Here is a 23,090-nt window from a genome sequence, read left to right on the forward strand (position 1 = left end):
CTATGTCCGACGCCCTTCATATACATATATTCGACATCCTGGTTTGAACGACTCTTCCTATGAGAGCACTAATATTATTCCGTAAACAATTTATTACACGCCGTAGCAGGCACTATCATATCATATAATATACAACCTATATAAAGGTAACGCACTTAATATTCATTTTATCGTTTAATCATTGATTGTAAGGATTATTCTCCAATGTTCTCTTACAGTGTAGTAAAAATTTATTCTACTTATAAAACGGCTCCGCATATAAAATACTTTTTATTGGATTAAAACTCATGTAATTGTAACTTTTTTCAATACAAGAGGGCCCCTGAAAACGTGTTCTGCAAAAGTCACGAAACGCCAGATTAAATAAAATAATAATAAAAAATGAAACTTCCGTAAAAATGCAATTTAAAAACACAGTTACAATTAATTGCACGCGTTTAACGCCTTTAAGTGTTTTATTTAAACGTGTAACACTCGCGTTAATCCAAGAAAATATTACGGCTAGGTACGAGTATATCAAGTAGGTAGGTAGATATTATATTACGGCGGTCGGTATCTATAACTGTTATATATTTAAATAATAATTTCAGTGTTCACTGGATTCCGGTGGAATTTTTCATGGACATGAATCTAGCGAAGAGATCTGTGACGGCTGACATTTGGGCATTTGCAACTACACTGTGGGAGGTGTTTTCTTATGGCCAGTCTCCTACTGACACCAATCCGGTCCTTACTGCTAGGGTAAGTTATAATAAACAAATGAGCCCAAACAATTTGTTATTTTTAAGCGATTTTATTTACTCACTAGCCGACCCGGCAAACGTTGTTTTGCCATATAAAGTAAAATTCACGCGATAGTTTTATAAGTAATAAAATATTGCCTATATATATATTGTACATAATTTTGTTCTATTGTCAATAGTTTTTGCAGCGCACGCAAAAATAGGTTATCGATTTTACACCTTGTGTTACAAAATAACAATTTTATTACGGATCCCTAAAAACAAAACATAGCCTTATAGCCTTCCTCGATAAATGGACTACCTAACACTGAAAGAATCATTCAAATCAGACCAGTAGTACCAGAGATTAGCGCGTTCAAACAAACAAACAAACACTGCAGCTATATAATATTAGTATAGATAAGTTAAAAATAATATGTTTAACCGCACTGTCCCAATGACTAATGACCCATTGATCTTGATAACGATTTACACGTACTAAACAACGTAATTTTAACGACATTAATTATGGTATATAAATTTATAATATTAGCCTATTTTTTATCCTAACAAAAATATACACAGAGAACAGAGAAAATAACAAATCAAAAAGTACCTCACAAAGTTTCATACCTAGGGTAAAAGAGCCTTTATATTATCATAAAATAAATAATATATAAATGACCGTCCAATACTGTTTTGAAATGTCAATTCAATGTATGCTGTACACAAATGATAGATTTAGATATATACGGTGTACCATGAGGGACCTCAATAACCCCCATGTAGTTTGAGTATGCGCTACGTGGCCCGAGGTGATAGTGTGTTCGGTGACAGAGCTACGAGAACGGCGACCGCCTGCTGCGGCCGGGCCGCTGCCCGCGCGAGGTGTGGGCGCTCATGACGCAGTGCTGGCAGGAGGAGCCGCTGAGGCCGCAGGAGATCATGAGGGACGTCAACCACACGCTGCACAGAGGTGATAGTGTGTTCGGTGACAGAGCTACGAGAACGGCGACCGCCTGCTGCGGCCGGGCCGCTGCCCGCGCGAGGTGTGGGCGCTCATGACGCAGTGCTGGCAGGAGGAGCCGCGGAGGCCGCAGGAGATCATGAGGGACGTCAACCACACGCTGCACAGAGGTGATAGTGTGTTCGGTGACAGAGCTACGAGAACGGCGACCGCCTGCTGCGGCCGGGCCGCTGCCCGCGCGAGGTGTGGGCGCTCATGACGCAGTGCTGGCAGGAGGAGCCGCTGAGGCCGCAGGAGATCATGAGGGACGTCAACCACACGCTGCACAGAGGTGATAGTGTGTTCGGTGACAGAGCTACGAGAACGGCGACCGCCTGCTGCGGCCGGGCCGCTGCCCGCGCGAGGTGTGGGCGCTCATGACGCAGTGCTGGCAGGAGGAGCCGCTGAGGCCGCAGGAGATCATGAGGGACGTCAACCACACGCTGCACAGAGGTGATAGTGTGTTCGGTGACAGAGCTACGAGAACGGCGACCGCCTGCTGCGGCCGGGCCGCTGCCCGCGCGAGGTGTGGGCGCTCATGACGCAGTGCTGGCAGGAGGAGCCGCTGAGGCCGCAGGAGATCATGAGGGACGTCAACCACACGCTGCACAGAGGTGATAGTGTGTTCGGTGACAGAGCTACGAGAACGGCGACCGCCTGCTGCGGCCGGGCCGCTGCCCGCGCGAGGTGTGGGCGCTCATGACGCAGTGCTGGCAGGAGGAGCCGCTGAGGCCGCAGGAGATCATGAGGGACGTCAACCACACGCTGCACAGAGGTGATAGTGTGTTCGGTGACAGAGCTACGAGAACGGCGACCGCCTGCTGCGGCCGGGCCGCTGCCCGCGCGAGGTGTGGGCGCTCATGACGCAGTGCTGGCAGGAGGAGCCGCTGAGGCCGCAGGAGATCATGAGGGACGTCAACCACACGCTGCACAGAGGTGATAGTGTGTTCGGTGACAGAGCTACGAGAACGGCGACCGCCTGCTGCGGCCGGGCCGCTGCCCGCGCGAGGTGTGGGCGCTCATGACGCAGTGCTGGCAGGAGGAGCCGCTGAGGCCGCAGGAGATCATGAGGGACGTCAACCACACGCTGCACAGAGGTGATAGTGTGTTCGGTGACAGAGCTACGAGAACGGCGACCGCCTGCTGCGGCCGGGCCGCTGCCCGCGCGAGGTGTGGGCGCTCATGACGCAGTGCTGGCAGGAGGAGCCGCTGAGGCCGCAGGAGATCATGAGGGACGTCAACCACACGCTGCACAGAGGTGATAGTGTGTTCGGTGACAGAGCTACGAGAACGGCGACCGCCTGCTGCGGCCGGGCCGCTGCCCGCGCGAGGTGTGGGCGCTCATGACGCAGTGCTGGCAGGAGGAGCCGCTGAGGCCGCAGGAGATCATGAGGGACGTCAACCACACGCTGCACAGAGGTGATAGTGTGTTCGGTGACAGAGCTACGAGAACGGCGACCGCCTGCTGCGGCCGGGCCGCTGCCCGCGCGAGGTGTGGGCGCTCATGACGCAGTGCTGGCAGGAGGAGCCGCTGAGGCCGCAGGAGATCATGAGGGACGTCAACCACACGCTGCACAGAGGTGATAGTGTGTTCGGTGACAGAGCTACGAGAACGGCGACCGCCTGCTGCGGCCGGGCCGCTGCCCGCGCGAGGTGTGGGCGCTCATGACGCAGTGCTGGCAGGAGGAGCCGCTGAGGCCGCAGGAGATCATGAGGGACGTCAACCACACGCTGCACAGAGGTGATAGTGTGTTCGGTGACAGAGCTACGAGAACGGCGACCGCCTGCTGCGGCCGGGCCGCTGCCCGCGCGAGGTGTGGGCGCTCATGACGCAGTGCTGGCAGGAGGAGCCGCTGAGGCCGCAGGAGATCATGAGGGACGTCAACCACACGCTGCACAGAGGTGATAGTGTGTTCGGTGACAGAGCTACGAGAACGGCGACCGCCTGCTGCGGCCGGGCCGCTGCCCGCGCGAGGTGTGGGCGCTCATGACGCAGTGCTGGCAGGAGGAGCCGCTGAGGCCGCAGGAGATCATGAGGGACGTCAACCACACGCTGCACAGAGGTGATAGTGTGTTCGGTGACAGAGCTACGAGAACGGCGACCGCCTGCTGCGGCCGGGCCGCTGCCCGCGCGAGGTGTGGGCGCTCATGACGCAGTGCTGGCAGGAGGAGCCGCTGAGGCCGCAGGAGATCATGAGGGACGTCAACCACACGCTGCACAGAGGTGATAGTGTGTTCGGTGACAGAGCTACGAGAACGGCGACCGCCTGCTGCGGCCGGGCCGCTGCCCGCGCGAGGTGTGGGCGCTCATGACGCAGTGCTGGCAGGAGGAGCCGCTGAGGCCGCAGGAGATCATGAGGGACGTCAACCACACGCTGCACAGAGGTGATAGTGTGTTCGGTGACAGAGCTACGAGAACGGCGACCGCCTGCTGCGGCCGGGCCGCTGCCCGCGCGAGGTGTGGGCGCTCATGACGCAGTGCTGGCAGGAGGAGCCGCTGAGGCCGCAGGAGATCATGAGGGACGTCAACCACACGCTGCACAGAGGTGATAGTGTGTTCGGTGACAGAGCTACGAGAACGGCGACCGCCTGCTGCGGCCGGGCCGCTGCCCGCGCGAGGTGTGGGCGCTCATGACGCAGTGCTGGCAGGAGGAGCCGCTGAGGCCGCAGGAGATCATGAGGGACGTCAACCACACGCTGCACAGAGGTGATAGTGTGTTCGGTGACAGAGCTACGAGAACGGCGACCGCCTGCTGCGGCCGGGCCGCTGCCCGCGCGAGGTGTGGGCGCTCATGACGCAGTGCTGGCAGGAGGAGCCGCTGAGGCCGCAGGAGATCATGAGGGACGTCAACCACACGCTGCACAGAGGTGATAGTGTGTTCGGTGACAGAGCTACGAGAACGGCGACCGCCTGCTGCGGCCGGGCCGCTGCCCGCGCGAGGTGCGGGCGCTCATGACGCAGTGCTGGCAGGAGGAGCCGCTGAGGCCGCAGGAGATCATGAGGGACGTCAACCACACGCTGCACAGAGGTGATAGTGTGTTCGGTGACAGAGCTACGAGAACGGCGACCGCCTGCTGCGGCCGGGCCGCTGCCCGCGCGAGGTGTGGGCGCTCATGACGCAGTGCTGGCAGGAGGAGCCGCTGAGGCCGCAGGAGATCATGAGGGACGTCAACCACACGCTGCACAGAGGTGATAGTGTGTTCGGTGACAGAGCTACGAGAACGGCGACCGCCTGCTGCGGCCGGGCCGCTGCCCGCGCGAGGTGTGGGCGCTCATGACGCAGTGCTGGCAGGAGGAGCCGCTGAGGCCGCAGGAGATCATGAGGGACGTCAACCACACGCTGCACAGAGGTGATAGTGTGTTCGGTGACAGAGCTACGAGAACGGCGACCGCCTGCTGCGAGGTGTGGGCGCTCATGACGCAGTGCTGGCAGGAGGAGCCGCTGAGGCCGCAGGAGATCATGAGGGACGTCAACCACACGCTGCACAGAGGTGATAGTGTGTTCGGTGACAGAGCTACGAGAACGGCGACCGCCTGCTGCGGCCGGGCCGCTGCCCGCGCGAGGTGTGGGCGCTCATGACGCAGTGCTGGCAGGAGGAGCCGCTGAGGCCGCAGGAGATCATGAGGGACGTCAACCACACGCTGCACAGAGGTGATAGTGTGTTCGGTGACAGAGCTACGAGAACGGCGACCGCCTGCTGCGGCCGGGCCGCTGCCCGCGCGAGGTGTGGGCGCTCATGACGCAGTGCTGGCAGGAGGAGCCGCTGAGGCCGCAGGAGATCATGAGGGACGTCAACCACACGCTGCACAGAGGTGATAGTGTGTTCGGTGACAGAGCTACGAGAACGGCGACCGCCTGCTGCGGCCGGGCCGCTGCCCGCGCGAGGTGTGGGCGCTCATGACGCAGTGCTGGCAGGAGGAGCCGCTGAGGCCGCAGGAGATCATGAGGGACGTCAACCACACGCTGCACAGAGGTGATAGTGTGTTCGGTGACAGAGCTACGAGAACGGCGACCGCCTGCTGCGGCCGGGCCGCTGCCCGCGCGAGGTGTGGGCGCTCATGACGCAGTGCTGGCAGGAGGAGCCGCTGAGGCCGCAGGAGATCTTGAGGGACGTCAACCACACGCTGCACAGAGGTGATAGTGTGTTCGGTGACAGAGCTACGAGAACGGCGACCGCCTGCTGCGGCCGGGCCGCTGCCCGCGCGAGGTGTGGGCGCTCATGACGCAGTGCTGGCAGGAGGAGCCGCTGAGGCCGCAGGAGATCATGAGGGACGTCAACCACACGCTGCACAGAGGTGATAGTGTGTTCGGTGACAGAGCTACGAGAACGGCGACCGCCTGCTGCGGCCGGGCCGCTGCCCGCGCGAGGTGTGGGCGCTCATGACGCAGTGCTGGCAGGAGGAGCCGCTGAGGCCGCAGGAGATCATGAGGGACGTCAACCACACGCTGCACAGAGGTGATAGTGTGTTCGGTGACAGAGCTACGAGAACGGCGACCGCCTGCTGCGGCCGGGCCGCTGCCCGCGCGAGGTGTGGGCGCTCATGACGCAGTGCTGGCAGGAGGAGCCGCTGAGGCCGCAGGAGATCATGAGGGACGTCAACCACACGCTGCACAGAGGTGATAGTGTGTTCGGTGACAGAGCTACGAGAACGGCGACCGCCTGCTGCGGCCGGGCCGCTGCCCGCGCGAGGTGTGGGCGCTCATGACGCAGTGCTGGCAGGAGGAGCCGCTGAGGCCGCAGGAGATCATGAGGGACGTCAACCACACGCTGCACAGAGGTGATAGTGTGTTCGGTGACAGAGCTACGAGAACGGCGACCGCCTGCTGCGGCCGGGCCGCTGCCCGCGCGAGGTGTGGGCGCTCATGACGCAGTGCTGGCAGGAGGAGCCGCTGAGGCCGCAGGAGATCATGAGGGACGTCAACCACACGCTGCACAGAGGTGATAGTGTGTTCGGTGACAGAGCTACGAGAACGGCGACCGCCTGCTGCGGCCGGGCCGCTGCCCGCGCGAGGTGTGGGCGCTCATGACGCAGTGCTGGCAGGAGGAGCCGCTGAGGCCGCAGGAGATCATGAGGGACGTCAACCACACGCTGCACAGAGGTGATAGTGTGTTCGGTGACAGAGCTACGAGAACGGCGACCGCCTGCTGCGGCCGGGCCGCTGCCCGCGCGAGGTGTGGGCGCTCATGACGCAGTGCTGGCAGGAGGAGCCGCTGAGGCCGCAGGAGATCATGAGGGACGTCAACCACACGCTGCACAGAGGTGATAGTGTGTTCGGTGACAGAGCTACGAGAACGGCGACCGCCTGCTGCGGCCGGGCCGCTGCCCGCGCGAGGTGTGGGCGCTCATGACGCAGTGCTGGCAGGAGGAGCCGCTGAGGCCGCAGGAGATCATGAGGGACGTCAACCACACGCTGCACAGAGGTGATAGTGTGTTCGGTGACAGAGCTACGAGAACGGCGACCGCCTGCTGCGGCCGGGCCGCTGCCCGCGCGAGGTGTGGGCGCTCATGACGCAGTGCTGGCAGGAGGAGCCGCTGAGGCCGCAGGAGATCATGAGGGACGTCAACCACACGCTGCACAGAGGTGATAGTGTGTTCGGTGACAGAGCTACGAGAACGGCGACCGCCTGCTGCGGCCGGGCCGCTGCCCGCGCGAGGTGTGGGCGCTCATGACGCAGTGCTGGCAGGAGGAGCCGCTGAGGCCGCAGGAGATCATGAGGGACGTCAACCACACGCTGCACAGAGGTGATAGTGTGTTCGGTGACAGAGCTACGAGAACGGCGACCGCCTGCTGCGGCCGGGCCGCTGCCCGCGCGAGGTGTGGGCGCTCATGACGCAGTGCTGGCAGGAGGAGCCGCTGAGGCCGCAGGAGATCATGAGGGACGTCAACCACACGCTGCACAGAGGTGATAGTGTGTTCGGTGACAGAGCTACGAGAACGGCGACCGCCTGCTGCGGCCGGGCCGCTGCCCGCGCGAGGTGCGGGCGCTCATGACGCAGTGCTGGCAGGAGGAGCCGCTGAGGCCGCAGGAGATCATGAGGGACGTCAACCACACGCTGCACAGAGGTGATAGTGTGTTCGGTGACAGAGCTACGAGAACGGCGACCGCCTGCTGCGGCCGGGCCGCTGCCCGCGCGAGGTGTGGGCGCTCATGACGCAGTGCTGGCAGGAGGAGCCGCTGAGGCCGCAGGAGATCATGAGGGACGTCAACCACACGCTGCACAGAGGTGATAGTGTGTTCGGTGACAGAGCTACGAGAACGGCGACCGCCTGCTGCGGCCGGGCCGCTGCCCGCGCGAGGTGTGGGCGCTCATGACGCAGTGCTGGCAGGAGGAGCCGCTGAGGCCGCAGGAGATCATGAGGGACGTCAACCACACGCTGCACAGAGGTGATAGTGTGTTCGGTGACAGAGCTACGAGAACGGCGACCGCCTGCTGCGAGGTGTGGGCGCTCATGACGCAGTGCTGGCAGGAGGAGCCGCTGAGGCCGCAGGAGATCATGAGGGACGTCAACCACACGCTGCACAGAGGTGATAGTGTGTTCGGTGACAGAGCTACGAGAACGGCGACCGCCTGCTGCGGCCGGGCCGCTGCCCGCGCGAGGTGTGGGCGCTCATGACGCAGTGCTGGCAGGAGGAGCCGCTGAGGCCGCAGGAGATCATGAGGGACGTCAACCACACGCTGCACAGAGGTGATAGTGTGTTCGGTGACAGAGCTACGAGAACGGCGACCGCCTGCTGCGGCCGGGCCGCTGCCCGCGCGAGGTGTGGGCGCTCATGACGCAGTGCTGGCAGGAGGAGCCGCTGAGGCCGCAGGAGATCATGAGGGACGTCAACCACACGCTGCACAGAGGTGATAGTGTGTTCGGTGACAGAGCTACGAGAACGGCGACCGCCTGCTGCGGCCGGGCCGCTGCCCGCGCGAGGTGTGGGCGCTCATGACGCAGTGCTGGCAGGAGGAGCCGCTGAGGCCGCAGGAGATCATGAGGGACGTCAACCACACGCTGCACAGAGGTGATAGTGTGTTCGGTGACAGAGCTACGAGAACGGCGACCGCCTGCTGCGGCCGGGCCGCTGCCCGCGCGAGGTGTGGGCGCTCATGACGCAGTGCTGGCAGGAGGAGCCGCTGAGGCCGCAGGAGATCATGAGGGACGTCAACCACACGCTGCACAGAGGTGATAGTGTGTTCGGTGACAGAGCTACGAGAACGGCGACCGCCTGCTGCGGCCGGGCCGCTGCCCGCGCGAGGTGTGGGCGCTCATGACGCAGTGCTGGCAGGAGGAGCCGCTGAGGCCGCAGGAGATCATGAGGGACGTCAACCACACGCTGCACAGAGGTGATAGTGTGTTCGGTGACAGAGCTACGAGAACGGCGACCGCCTGCTGCGGCCGGGCCGCTGCCCGCGCGAGGTGTGGGCGCTCATGACGCAGTGCTGGCAGGAGGAGCCGCTGAGGCCGCAGGAGATCATGAGGGACGTCAACCACACGCTGCACAGAGGTGATAGTGTGTTCGGTGACAGAGCTACGAGAACGGCGACCGCCTGCTGCGGCCGGGCCGCTGCCCGCGCGAGGTGTGGGCGCTCATGACGCAGTGCTGGCAGGAGGAGCCGCTGAGGCCGCAGGAGATCATGAGGGACGTCAACCACACGCTGCACAGAGGTGATAGTGTGTTCGGTGACAGAGCTACGAGAACGGCGACCGCCTGCTGCGGCCGGGCCGCTGCCCGCGCGAGGTGTGGGCGCTCATGACGCAGTGCTGGCAGGAGGAGCCGCTGAGGCCGCAGGAGATCATGAGGGACGTCAACCACACGCTGCACAGAGGTGATAGTGTGTTCGGTGACAGAGCTACGAGAACGGCGACCGCCTGCTGCGGCCGGGCCGCTGCCCGCGCGAGGTGTGGGCGCTCATGACGCAGTGCTGGCAGGAGGAGCCGCTGAGGCCGCAGGAGATCATGAGGGACGTCAACCACACGCTGCACAGAGGTGATAGTGTGTTCGGTGACAGAGCTACGAGAACGGCGACCGCCTGCTGCGGCCGGGCCGCTGCCCGCGCGAGGTGTGGGCGCTCATGACGCAGTGCTGGCAGGAGGAGCCGCTGAGGCCGCAGGAGATCATGAGGGACGTCAACCACACGCTGCACAGAGGTGATAGTGTGTTCGGTGACAGAGCTACGAGAACGGCGACCGCCTGCTGCGGCCGGGCCGCTGCCCGCGCGAGGTGTGGGCGCTCATGACGCAGTGCTGGCAGGAGGAGCCGCTGAGGCCGCAGGAGATCATGAGGGACGTCAACCACACGCTGCACAGAGGTGATAGTGTGTTCGGTGACAGAGCTACGAGAACGGCGACCGCCTGCTGCGGCCGGGCCGCTGCCCGCGCGAGGTGTGGGCGCTCATGACGCAGTGCTGGCAGGAGGAGCCGCTGAGGCCGCAGGAGATCATGAGGGACGTCAACCACACGCTGCACAGAGGTGATAGTGTGTTCGGTGACAGAGCTACGAGAACGGCGACCGCCTGCTGCGGCCGGGCCGCTGCCCGCGCGAGGTGTGGGCGCTCATGACGCAGTGCTGGCAGGAGGAGCCGCTGAGGCCGCAGGAGATCATGAGGGACGTCAACCACACGCTGCACAGAGGTGATAGTGTGTTCGGTGACAGAGCTACGAGAACGGCGACCGCCTGCTGCGGCCGGGCCGCTGCCCGCGCGAGGTGTGGGCGCTCATGACGCAGTGCTGGCAGGAGGAGCCGCTGAGGCCGCAGGAGATCATGAGGGACGTCAACCACACGCTGCACAGAGGTGATAGTGTGTTCGGTGACAGAGCTACGAGAACGGCGACCGCCTGCTGCGGCCGGGCCGCTGCCCGCGCGAGGTGTGGGCGCTCATGACGCAGTGCTGGCAGGAGGAGCCGCTGAGGCCGCAGGAGATCATGAGGGACGTCAACCACACGCTGCACAGAGGTGACCACCACGACCACAACCACCGACCACCGACCACGACCACCTCACTTTGATCATTTCAATAATGTTTCAATTGGATTTCTAAATCACTTATTGTAAAATTGAAGTCTTTTTGTAATGTTATACTTATTTATGCAACTTTTGTGTGATAGGGGGTAATGTTTTAATACCTTATTATCAACAGTTGCATACGAGACTTAATCTACCCATAATATGAATCCTCTATAAAAGATTCTGAAACAGTTAGCTTACTGCTGACATTAAAAAAGCCAGTCCTCGAAACCATAATATCATCGAAACGAGTGTTGTAATGAAAACGGATGATATAATGTACTGAATTTCATTACAACACTCGTTTGGATGATGTAATGGTTATTATTACATTGGGTGTTTTAATGTTGGCAATAAGGTAACTGTTTTAGAATCTTTAATAGAGAATTTAAATCATGGGTGTAGATAAACGTAGTAAAAGTTTTTACTAAATGCATATAAATGTTCACATGGTGGGGGGCGTCTATGAGGCGTTTAGATGAGCAATAAGGTCGAGCCGAGTGTCACCCAATGTCACGTGGGGTCTCGGCGAATAGATGGATGAAATTAAGTAAACAGACTGTCAATGGAAATCATTAGACGAATGCCTATGCCAAGAAGGACGCCAAAATTAGAGATAACATGTTAATTTAGTTTTAGAATTATTGTATGTATCGTATCAGTTTCGCAATAAAAAGGCTTATTATTTTTATGATTTATTAAATATTATAATGTAATATACTTCAATATGTCTTCAGAGTACGTCCCCATTCACGAGTATGAAGAACCAAAGATTTCGTTGGATCACTACGAACATGCTGATACTGTTTCAAGTAAGTATTTATAGTTGCGTTCAATACACATTACCGCTGTGACGTCATTCGTCAACAACACTTAGTGATTCATTGATTTGAAAGATATTTCATCATATTGTCATAATTATTACAGTTGTATGTTTCCAGTGTACATTAAAACCTAGAAATACAAATAATAACATTAGTAACACGTTTTTTAACAGATATCGCCTGTATTACAAAAACTTTTTACAGTTTTTACTAATTATTATAAATAACAAAGAGGTAACTTATATAATTATATGTATGCTTCAGTACCTAAGCAGCATTACATTTTCTACAATATCCAAATTATACACTTGTCCATAAAAAACAGAAAGGAACAACTTTTAGTAACGTTCCTGTCCTACCTATAAACTTATCGTATGCGAATGTGGTGTTGTTGTTGTTATTGTTGGGTTAATGTTAGTGTTGGGTAAGATCGACTTATGCGGGTCGTAGTCTACTCTCGTCTACTCGATTTGGAATACTTAAATATTTCAAAACGGCTTTGTATTAAGCGCTAAAAAAAGTTTTCACTTCAATAAATTAACTGGTTATATAATATCAATACCTCAGTTCCAAAGTGTAACAAGTCTGAAATTCAGTAAGTTTGAGATAAGTTAGAAGAAATTATTCCTTAAACGACAACCCACCATAACTACAGAGAAACATGTCGATAAGTGAATGCAGTTTAGTTTCACTTCCAATATTTCTTTAGACTTAAGTCTACAATGTTTTCGTTTCAAAGTTTTGAAGTTGTTACTGTTTGGAACTGAGGTATCTATATCTGCATCTCGTACAGTGTGTGTACACAGTACTCGGTGATCGGTTCAATAGTTAAATCGTGAGAGCGTAACAAACCAGTATTATAATAGTAACTCACACTCCTGTATAATATTAGTTTTATATATTTACATATAACGTTTTACCATAATATATATTATTATTATTATGTGTGATAAATATAAATAATGAGTCAACTCTTTTGTTCTGTTCTCTCTCATTGTCTAGTCGCTAAAAATATGCAAAAAATAACAAAAACTTGCTATATATGTATTGTTCACGCATAGCATATTACATCACAAGTGGTAAGCATTCTTAATCTAAAAAAGTACTAATTTGATGATAAATTTCATTAAATTGTTAAGTGTTATAAAGTTTAATAAAATATTCACACATCGTTTTTAGGCGACAGGTTTATACCCAGTGAGCTCAGTGACGCCGGCAGTAACAAGTCTTTGATATCGGAAGACAGCAGTGTGCCATCTATGAACGGGACCATGTCGGATTCCTATGACAATCCGGTGAGTACTTTTAAGGATTCTCGCTGTAATGTCATTAATCTTCATTGAAACACAAATATATCCCATATATCAGCGGTTTTTTTTATTTCTAAAGATCTTAAAGTTTTATTTATTTCTGCTGGGCTAAAAACACTGAATTTGAAATTTTGTTTACATTCCTTAAAATTTTCCCAAAGAAGTGACTCGGCAACACTGGTGGAGGAGACAAGGGTGCTTGAGATAGAAACTGGAATGTACTTCCTGCTCAGAGTGCTTCATAGCTAATACCCCATCAAACCATCACTAAAGTCGGATAGTGCCCACGTTCCACTCTGTCGTCTAATATGGACGCTTCCTTAGAGCTTTGAGCAACGGTCATTTTGTTTGTTAAAATGTGCCTCAATTATAAAAATGTCTTATCCGTAAACAAAATTTTTCAGTGACCACCCTTTGCGTACCGCTTCAGTAGTTGATTCTAGTTAACCACCCTATCCTTTTTCAAATTATCAATTAAGAAATTACCAGTAAGTCTCAGGCTGCAAGTCCTAAGTCATCTTTTAAAATATATGGCATGGTTCTAGGTGCTATCTTCATCTCGAGATGATATCTTTTGCTTTCGGACAGGATATTTTTTAATTTTTTACTCTGCATTTTTTGTACGAACACTACGTGCAGGGCCAGATTTTTTCTGTTATAAACAGAGGAGGTTTCATTGTACCTATAATAGCCCGGAACATAAATAATTCACTAATACCAAGCGTATGGAGAGTTTTAATTGCATTTGGTTCCATACGTACTTTGTGTAATGCAATCACAGCGATTCGGTCTCTTTATCACCCCACTCCATTTTAATATCGCAAAATATTGTCTATGTATTTGCGCCAAAATGAGAAACCTCAATGAACAATCATATAAAAATGACAAATTCTAAATTCAAATGTAATATTTTGTTTATTTTCACACTGTCAAACGATATGACACATCGTGCGGAACCGAACATAGAGTCCTCATACGCCATTTCTGAAGAAACAACATTTGACGCCATTTAAATAACAAACATCTATCGGGTATTGTTTCTGGCACCACCTCGCTGACATATAGTTATGTGATAGCTAAATATCTGATTATCGATAGCGTCTCACTAGTCACGAGGTATAATTTTTACTCTCTCGTTGAAGTTTGCGGACAACAAGAGTTCCAACTCGCTGGAGAGTATGAACGGCCTGAGCTACGCGCTGCGCAGTGAGGCTCTGTCGTGCGGCCGCAGCGGGCGGAGCAGCGGCAGCAGCGTGGCGGGCACGGGACTGGGATTGGAGCACGACCTGGCGTCTAGTACGCCGCGCCTGATGGAGTCCATCGTGTCGCAGGGCCGGACGTACCTGGTCACCATCACCAAGAAGATTGGCAGCGTGAGTGAATATTGTATTACAGCGGGCACGTACGAAAGCGGATATGTACAAGTTGCTGATGCCTTAACCCATAAAACATAAAAGCAGTCTGGTCATACTATCTACCGTAGATTATTAGTGCCAAAAATTCACACAATTAAGTCACAATACTTTATCAAGTGTTAAGGGCTGACGAAATATCTTTGAACATGATAATTCTTACAATTTCAAAAGCTTTACCTATTCTAACAGATATCATAAATACATCCATAACCAGCAATAAATTCCCTTTAATGTGGCAAGAGGCCCTAGTTCTCCCGACACCAAAATCTTCCAATCCGACGTCTTTCAAGGATCTGAGGCTGTTGAGTATCTTTCCATATTTTTCTAAAGTACTGGAGAATATTGTGCACATTCAACTTATACATTACCTTGAAAGTAGAAAATTCTGCCAGAGCTTCAATCAGGTTTTAGAAGGCACTGGGGTACTGCTATAGCTTTGTTGGATGTAGTAGATAATATATTATGTACTTAAGATCATGGCATGGTTACACTTGGTATTACTGGATTATTCACGTGCCTTCAACACTATAAATATCCCACTACTGCTAACAAAACTGAATTTTATGGTTCTAGTCAAAAAACAGTGCAATGGTTTACTAGGTACCTTGGTAATCGTACTCAAATTGTTGCAATTACCAGGGACGGTGATGGAACGATATACTCTTGATACAGATCTGTTAATAGAGGAATCCCACAGGGATCTGTATGGGGACCAATACTATTCAATCTGTTCACTGCGGATTTAATCAAAAACATTAAATATTGCAAATATCATCTGTACGCCGATAATGTACAATTACATTATTCATTTGACGAATGAGACATCTGATACTTAATTAAAAATAAACAGCGATCTCAATCGCATATTTGAGTGATCAGAACAATACACACTGGTTCTCAATGCCGATAAAACAAAATATATATGGTTATAGGAACTCCAAAGAAACTAAAACAAATGGAGCTTCAAACAGTTCAATTAACTATTAATGGCGTTTTGTTAGACAGGGTGAAGGAAGCACGAAACTTAGGCATAATATTTGATGAGTATGTTCGGTTTCAGAAGCACATTAATACAACCATTGCAGACTGTTTTTACCGCTTGAAACTTCTCGACCGTATAAGAAACTACATCAACACTCAATTACGTTTAAGACTTTGTGAAACACTAGTGCTTAGTAAATTTAATTACGCTGATGTTATGTATGGGCCTCGACTTCTCAGTAATACTAAAAATCAATACAGCGTGTGCACGATTTTGTTGGGACATTCCTGCCAGATTTTTCTTTTTTTAAATTTTATTGTTAATTGGCACTCCGACAGTTAACCGTTAACGGTTTACAGCACAAGCTGACCATCGGCCTTTTCTTTTGCCACACAGCATATTTAGTTCAGTTAGGATTAGTAATATATATTAACTGCCTTATTCATAATAAAACGCTTTTCGAAGGTATAAGCTATATTAGTTAAAACGTGTTTTAAATTCCTTATTCATATTCGTTAGATAGATCTCCCATAACTAATACGTCTCTACAGTACGTAATATTGCCATTTGGTACAAAAAACATGATTTTAACTAATTTAATGAGGAATTGTCAATGGAAACAGACATCTTTTCAATGTCAATGGTTTGTCAGTTGTCAAAAGTCGATGTAAAAAATAATTTCAAACTTCAAAAGTTAAAGTTTTGAATTCTATCGGTTGTCAATCTATGACGGATATCCAACAACTTTGAGCGGGACGCTATTTATCACATTATTTAACGAACAGCTGATAGATGTCGGCCATGTTTTTTGCGTTCGAGTGCTTTATAGAAGGGGCCTAGCTACTTTAAGTCACGTGAGCTTGGTCGAAGAGATAATGAGCGTTTTAGCCCTAATATGCGATTATGAATACCATTTTTTAACAAGCGTATATTAGCGATGTTTTAAATCTCCGCTAAATCATTATGAATAAGACAGTAAGTATTTAGATTGTATTTTATGTGTGTGGCATGGAATAATTTTTTCTTATTTTTAAACTTTCACTGCATAAAATAATGAGTGTTATTGGTGTTGAATCTAGGTCATATTAGGTTACTTTGTCATGCGCACAACGTGATTTACGTGATTGGTTCTCGGCATGACATAATTACGGTAACCAAGGATAACTGGCGCTTGACATATTGTCAATGTTTGTTAGACATGTGGACGATGAAAGAAATGGATTTTTTAACTAAATATATTAGCTAGATTAGTGTATACCTTCAAAAAAAGGCGTACACTTTTCTAAAAGGCCGGCAACGCGTCTGTGTCCTTCTGGTACTACAGAGAATATGACCGGCGATGGATTCATATAATAGTGTTTGACTATTCAATTTTTTATTTATAAATAATAAATCAAATGACAATAGTAAATTAACTGTCATCAGAATACTTATTTATTTAAATTCAAAAAAACAAAGCGCACAAACAAAACTGATATGGTTTAAAAGAAAAATGTAGAGCAACTTATTGTTACAACACTGAATATAATTTTATGTTTGAAATATTTATATGACGCCCTTTATGTCAAGCAAGCATGTCAGTTAAATTATATAATTTATATTCAGTGAAAAATCGTATATTTATAGTGTGGTGAGATGAGTATATCAAGCTGTCTGTCTTACGACGTTGCAGTGCTTACAAACTCTTAAAAAACTAATGCTGTGTATTTTTTAAGGAACTAAGAATGTATTTGAACAAAATCGTATTGCCGTAGAGCCACAACACAGACCATATGTTATTGAAGTAGACAGAAGCGATTGTTGTGATTATTACCTGACCAATGAGCATTCAGTATTCCACGCCCGCTCACCTCAGTGGAGCATCTCACTGAATTGTTTGCATTGCGTATATATATATATATATATATATATATATATATATATATATATATATATATATATATATAGGAAAGATAATTTAATCAGTGAGATCGCACATGAATGTCAAAGGTTTTACCAACAATTCGGAAGAGTTGAGCTTTAATGAGAAGAAGTGGCAAGAAACTCATTGCCTTTCTTTTTAATCTATATTTGATCTATGAGGACAAACGAGCGAACGGGTCATCTAATGTTAAGTGATCACCGCCGCCCAAATTCTCTTGCAACATCAGAGGAATTATAGGAGCCTTGCCGGCCGTTTAGAAAAGTGTACGCACTTATTTTGAAGGTACCTATTACCTACCAATAGTGTATCGTCCTGGCAACACCGCACAAGGAAGCTCATTCCACAGCACGGTCGTAAGTGGAAGAAAGTTTCTTGAACACCGCACTGTGGAGGAACGCCAGACGGTGGGATCCTGTTAACAATGTTATGTATTGTACCTGCAGGGGAACTATGGGCACGTGTTCAAAGGATGGATGGAGCGCGACAACCAAGAGTCTCAGAGGAAGGAAGTGGCCGTGAAGAAGTTGACGCGCCAGGAGTCCGAGAGGAACGGCAGCCTCTTTGAGGACTTTAAGAACGAGCTCGAGATCATGAAGGTATAGCACGTACATGTTTTGAATACTGAAAAATAATAATAATGAATCTTTATATTTTATACATTCAATATTTATTATAATGTACAAATACTGTATTATTTGGAAAATTGCAAATTTTATACAAAAGAAAGCAAAAATACTATAGGTGTAAATTCATAATTATCTCATTTAGGTCAATTAAATATTATGTAACATTAGTGCTGATATGTACTTCAGTGATATCTAAACTAAGAAGGTTCACTATTTGTGTCTTAAACATCAAATTGTCTAATTAGAGATTTCAAATTCGAATCTACAAAATATAGATAATAGTCACAAACTGAGAGTTGAACAAAGCATACAAGATTTTATGACTATACGTCACTCGAACGGTTAGATCCATTGGAAGAGCACTCTCACAGAACGCGAGAGGTCGTGGGTTCGAATCCCGCATCGTTCATAAAATTTTATTTGTATAATATTATTTAATATTGAATCTTCTTTCTTTAATTCTTAACTTCTAAATAGAACAAGTGAGTCGTGTGACACAAATACATAATATTGTAAAAAAGAATATTCTAAAATAAAACAAATGTAAATGTTGTAATTATTTGACGTGAACAAGTGTACCTCTTTGAAATACCTACTTTTAATAAATTGTTTTGATTTTTAAACCTACAAATATTGAATTACACATCAGGGCAGGGAGGGAGTATTCCGTCATTTTACTATTATGCTTTCGGAACACGGTGCAGCAGAATGTGCAAATCACAGGAAACAGTAACAGTGGCACAGGCCAGCGACACCAGCGACACCACCGGACTGCCATCATACAACTGTATTATTTTATTGGACATGACTTTGAATTATAAAAAAAATCCGTCGTGATTTACATTGAGTAGATGTCTAGATATTTGTCAATAAAAATTAAAAGTTTACTCATAACTTATGAAACTTTAATAAAAACCGAGACAATATAATTTCAGTCATTGCAACATATAAATATTGTGGAGATCCTGGGCTACTCCTGGGACCACGGCTCCGACGTGCTCATTGTGATGGAGTACCTGGAGGAGGGCTCCCTCAACTACTACCTCAAGTTCCAGGGCGACAAGCTCAGGATATCGCACCTGCTCAAGTACTGCAAAGATATCGCGACGGTAACCTGCATTGTATTAAACATACATTTAACTTATATAATTGTACACACACGGCCTTACAAATAAACCTGATGTAAACTTATACCTGAGAATATATCAACAATATGAAAAATGATAACTGCATCACTAACGGCATGTCAAGCAGTATTGCAAATAAACGTGGGAAACGTTATACGTCCGAATAAACCAATCGTACTCAAAATGTCTATTTGTAAACATTTTGCAGATTGTTGGTTTATTCTCAGGTAGAACTTTATACCAATTTTTTAGTAAGGTCGTTAATGTTTATTTATTTATTTTTGAAGTTAAAAATTCTTTAGCGGCGTTGAGCACTTTTCTTGGGATGGTTATAAAGTGTTAATCTCGCGTAAGAACACGTGACCAGATCGAAAATTCGTGAGTCGTTGAAATTATGGATGAAAGCTGAGAGATTTCGCCAGTTTGCACGGGTGCCGGCTAGATTATGCGTACCACAACGGCGCCTATATCAGCCGTGAAGCAGTAATGTGTAAGAATTACTGTGTTTCGGACTGAAGGGCGCCGTAGCTAGTGAAATTACTGTGGCAAATGAGACTTAACATATGTTTTAAGGTGACGAGCGCTATTGCAGCCGCTCAGAATTTTTGGATTTTTGAATAATACTCTTTTTAATGCAAAATAATTGTAATAGTTGTGAAGTTTAAATTTTTAATGTAATATAAATTGTCATTTTTGTGTACGATAGCGCAATAAATGAATATTGGATTTAACCACATAAATGCTAGTAATTTATAATAAATAAAGCAATTCGTACTTAATTATTCCCTTACCATTCCAAAATATTCAAAAATGCACAAAGATAATGTTCAAGTTTCCACTTCGGCCGGCACTCCTGGAGTGCAAACCTTTATTTTTAAAAACAAACTCACTAATCACACTTTACACTTCCTCCATTCAGACTTACATAGATTGGAGGAAATACAAAATTAATTAAATATTTTGCCATTGAAGACAAAGAAATTGGCAAGTATTAATGTTAGATAGATAGATAGATAATATAGGTAATGTCAATGACGTTTGTTTACACATATTATAATACAGGACATATATATATATATATATATATATATATATCATCGATAGTCTGAGAACCTAACACAATAATTTATATGAAGTAGATTTTCATTTATAAACAATTTTTGTTTTTCTTTTGCTAGTTTTCAATCTCCATTTCTTGACATTTTGGTTCCCATATGTTTTTAAAGATAATAATAAATCATAATATTATAATGTATTTGCTATGGTAAAAATTATATAAATAATTCAATTGCAATATTTTTACTTTTATGGCTTTAGAAAAATAGCCACAATGTCTTGTACAAGTCTGATAGAGCGGCGTCATTCGCAGCACGAATGTTTAATTAATTACGTTTTTTATTTACATTAACTAAGCTTGTATATCTAGCAACATGTAACAAACAACATCATAATGATACCTCGCCTGTCATAACACAAAAGGGATTAATAAAAGTAATAATATTAATAACAGGGCATGGACCACGTGTCCGCTAAGAACATGGTACACCGGGACCTGGCGACCCGCAACATACTGGTGGTGAACAAGTACCACGTCAAGATATCGGACTTTGGTCTGGCGAGGATCATACCCAAGGAGGAGAGCGCCTACCGGATCAAGACCGAGCGACTGTTGCCGATCAACTGGTGAGGATGACTTACACTCGGATCATTTATATATCACACTAACACAGTGTCATACAGATGGCGGGGTAAGACGTAGCTTAGACTATCTAGACGTATGAATTATCTAAGCAATTATATTGTTACCATAGACTTACTCTTACTATCTCAGAAAAACAATGCGTGTGAGAGAGAAGAACATCTCTCAAGGAGATACAGCGAGATATAAAAGTTTTAGCGATGTGTTGTGTTGCTTCTGTTTTGACACACATTTCGGTTGACAAGTCGTTAACAGTCACCCACGGTTGACATATTTAATGCTGTTTGCGGTTTATTGCTGGTTGTTATGGTGTACTGTGTGTGAAATTGTATAAATTGTTTTCCAAAGGTACGCGCCGGAATCTGCAGTGGAGCCGTGGCATTTCTCCACGAAAAGTGACGTGTGGTCTTACGGAGTGACCGCGTGGGAGATATTCACGAGAGCACGCCACGAGGTGCCGAGGTTCGACGTGGAGCGGCCGCGGGAGAGGGCGGCCTGGTGAGGGGACACTTGTATTTGTTATTGAGACTTGTCTTGACTTGCAGGTAGATCGAAAACAAACATAAACTTTAAACTCCAGCACCCAAAACTCCAATAGGTAATCTGTTATGTTTTTTAAAGTGATAACCCTCACTTCTAGGATAACTCTCACCTGAGAGTTGAACAAAGCATACAAGATTTTGTAACGATACGACACTAGCTTAGCTCAGTTGATTAGACCACCGGTACGGAACGCCGGAGGTCGTGGGTTCGAGTCCCGCATCGTTCATAAAATTTTGTTGTTTTTTCAATTTTATTTGTGCACCAATAGGTACTTATTATATGACAATAGGGGACTCCTCCTGCAATATAAATACACAATGTACAAGTACTAGTAAACATAATATATGCAAGGATTGTTAGGCAAAGAACTGGAACTGGAGTTACTAATGAACCATGAAAATATTGATATCTTATGTCTTACTGAACAATGGCTTAGAAAATATGAGCTCATTTTAAACTCCAGTGGTCATCAGGTGGCAAGTGTGTTAACCAGAGAAAAGGCTACACGTGGCGGCTCTCTTATACTTATAAGTAAATCATTTAAATTATAGGACCGTAAAGGTATAGTGGACCTCTCTGTTGAACGTACCATTGAAATATCATGTGCAGAGCTCGAGCGTGCCATTGTTGTGAGTATATACAGACCCCCCGATGCATTATATGAGTTATTTGAGAGTGTATTGGAGGAGGTTCTATCAAAATTATCCGATAATCTGTAAAAATAATAAGTTCTGTTATAGACGTCATAGCAACATATGTAGCACTAGTTTTTAATAGCTGAATTGAACATGGCGTGTTTCCTGACCTTCTGAAGTATAGTAAAATTACACCAATATTTAAATCGAGACTCACTTCTGACCCGAATAACTATCACCCTGTTTCAGTGTTGCCGACCCTAAGTAAAATTTTTGAAAAAATTATTTTAAGCCAAATGCTTACTCACTTTAACACTTATAAGTTACTTCATATAAAACAATTTGGGTTTACTAGGGGATGCTCGACTACGGATGCAGGTGTTGAACTCATCAGGAATATTTTTGAGGCCTGGAAGGAATCACAGAATGCACTTGGTATCTTCTGTGATTTATCTAAGGCTTTTGATTGTGTTCAACATTCAACGCTGGTCAGGAAGCTATGTCACTATGGTATAAGAGGATCTGCGCTCGATCTTCTGATCTCATATTTAAATAATAGGATTCAGAGGGTCGATGTGAATGGCAGGAGATCTCTTGGGACTCCTCTCGGTATGGGGGTACCACAAGGGTCTATTCTTGGACCCTTCCACTTCCTAATTTATATAAATGATCTATCTAACCTTGTAGAAAAAAAACACAAGGTGGTATTGTTTGCGGATGACACTTCACTTATATTCAAAGTGAAACGAAGCCAAGTTTTATACGACGAAGTAAACAATGCTCTATCTGACATCGTGTACTGGTTTAGCGCCAATAACTTATTGTTAAATAGTCATAAAACCAAATATATTAAATTTACCGCGCCAAATGTCAAAAATGTAGATGCGAATATTTTATTAAATGGAGAGGTGGTAAAACCAGTGGAATCTGCTGTATTTCTTGGCATTACTCTTGATTCCAAATTGCAGTGGGGCCCCCATATTGAAGGATTGGCGAATAGGCTTAGTTCTGCAGCATATGCGGTTAAGAAAATCAGACGGTTAACTGACATAGATACGGCGAGATTAGTATACTTTAGTTATTTTCATAGTATTATGTCCTATGGTATATTGTTATGGGGCAGTGCGGCCGATATTAATACTATCTTTGTGCTGCAGAAGAGGGCTATTCGCGCGATTTATAACCTAGGTCCTAAAGAATCATTAAGAGAAAAATTTAAAGAAATAAACATTTTGACTGTTGCTTCTCAATACATTTTTGATAATGTTCTGTATGTACAT

The 23,090-nt window shown here is 47.9% G+C and overlaps 1 protein-coding gene across 1 annotated transcript in view; it reads left to right on the forward strand.

Annotated features, from left to right (window-relative positions):
* Positions 1 to 23,090, forward strand: part of LOC126976883 (tyrosine-protein kinase hopscotch) — a 54,650-nt gene that overhangs the window by 27,632 nt on the left and 3,928 nt on the right. The window contains exons 13-21 of the mRNA XM_050825519.1: positions 591 to 741; positions 1,721 to 1,859; positions 11,463 to 11,537; positions 12,729 to 12,844; positions 14,002 to 14,232; positions 17,624 to 17,776; positions 18,742 to 18,915; positions 20,444 to 20,616; positions 20,981 to 21,130. Of these exons, the coding sequence (XP_050681476.1) occupies positions 591 to 741; positions 1,721 to 1,859; positions 11,463 to 11,537; positions 12,729 to 12,844; positions 14,002 to 14,232; positions 17,624 to 17,776; positions 18,742 to 18,915; positions 20,444 to 20,616; positions 20,981 to 21,130 (1,362 nt within the window). The remainder of the gene's footprint in view (positions 1 to 590; positions 742 to 1,720; positions 1,860 to 11,462; positions 11,538 to 12,728; positions 12,845 to 14,001; positions 14,233 to 17,623; positions 17,777 to 18,741; positions 18,916 to 20,443; positions 20,617 to 20,980; positions 21,131 to 23,090) is intronic.

Source organism: Leptidea sinapis, chromosome 42 (assembly GCF_905404315.1).
Source record: "Leptidea sinapis chromosome 42, ilLepSina1.1, whole genome shotgun sequence".
Taxonomy (NCBI): domain Eukaryota; kingdom Metazoa; phylum Arthropoda; class Insecta; order Lepidoptera; family Pieridae; genus Leptidea; species Leptidea sinapis.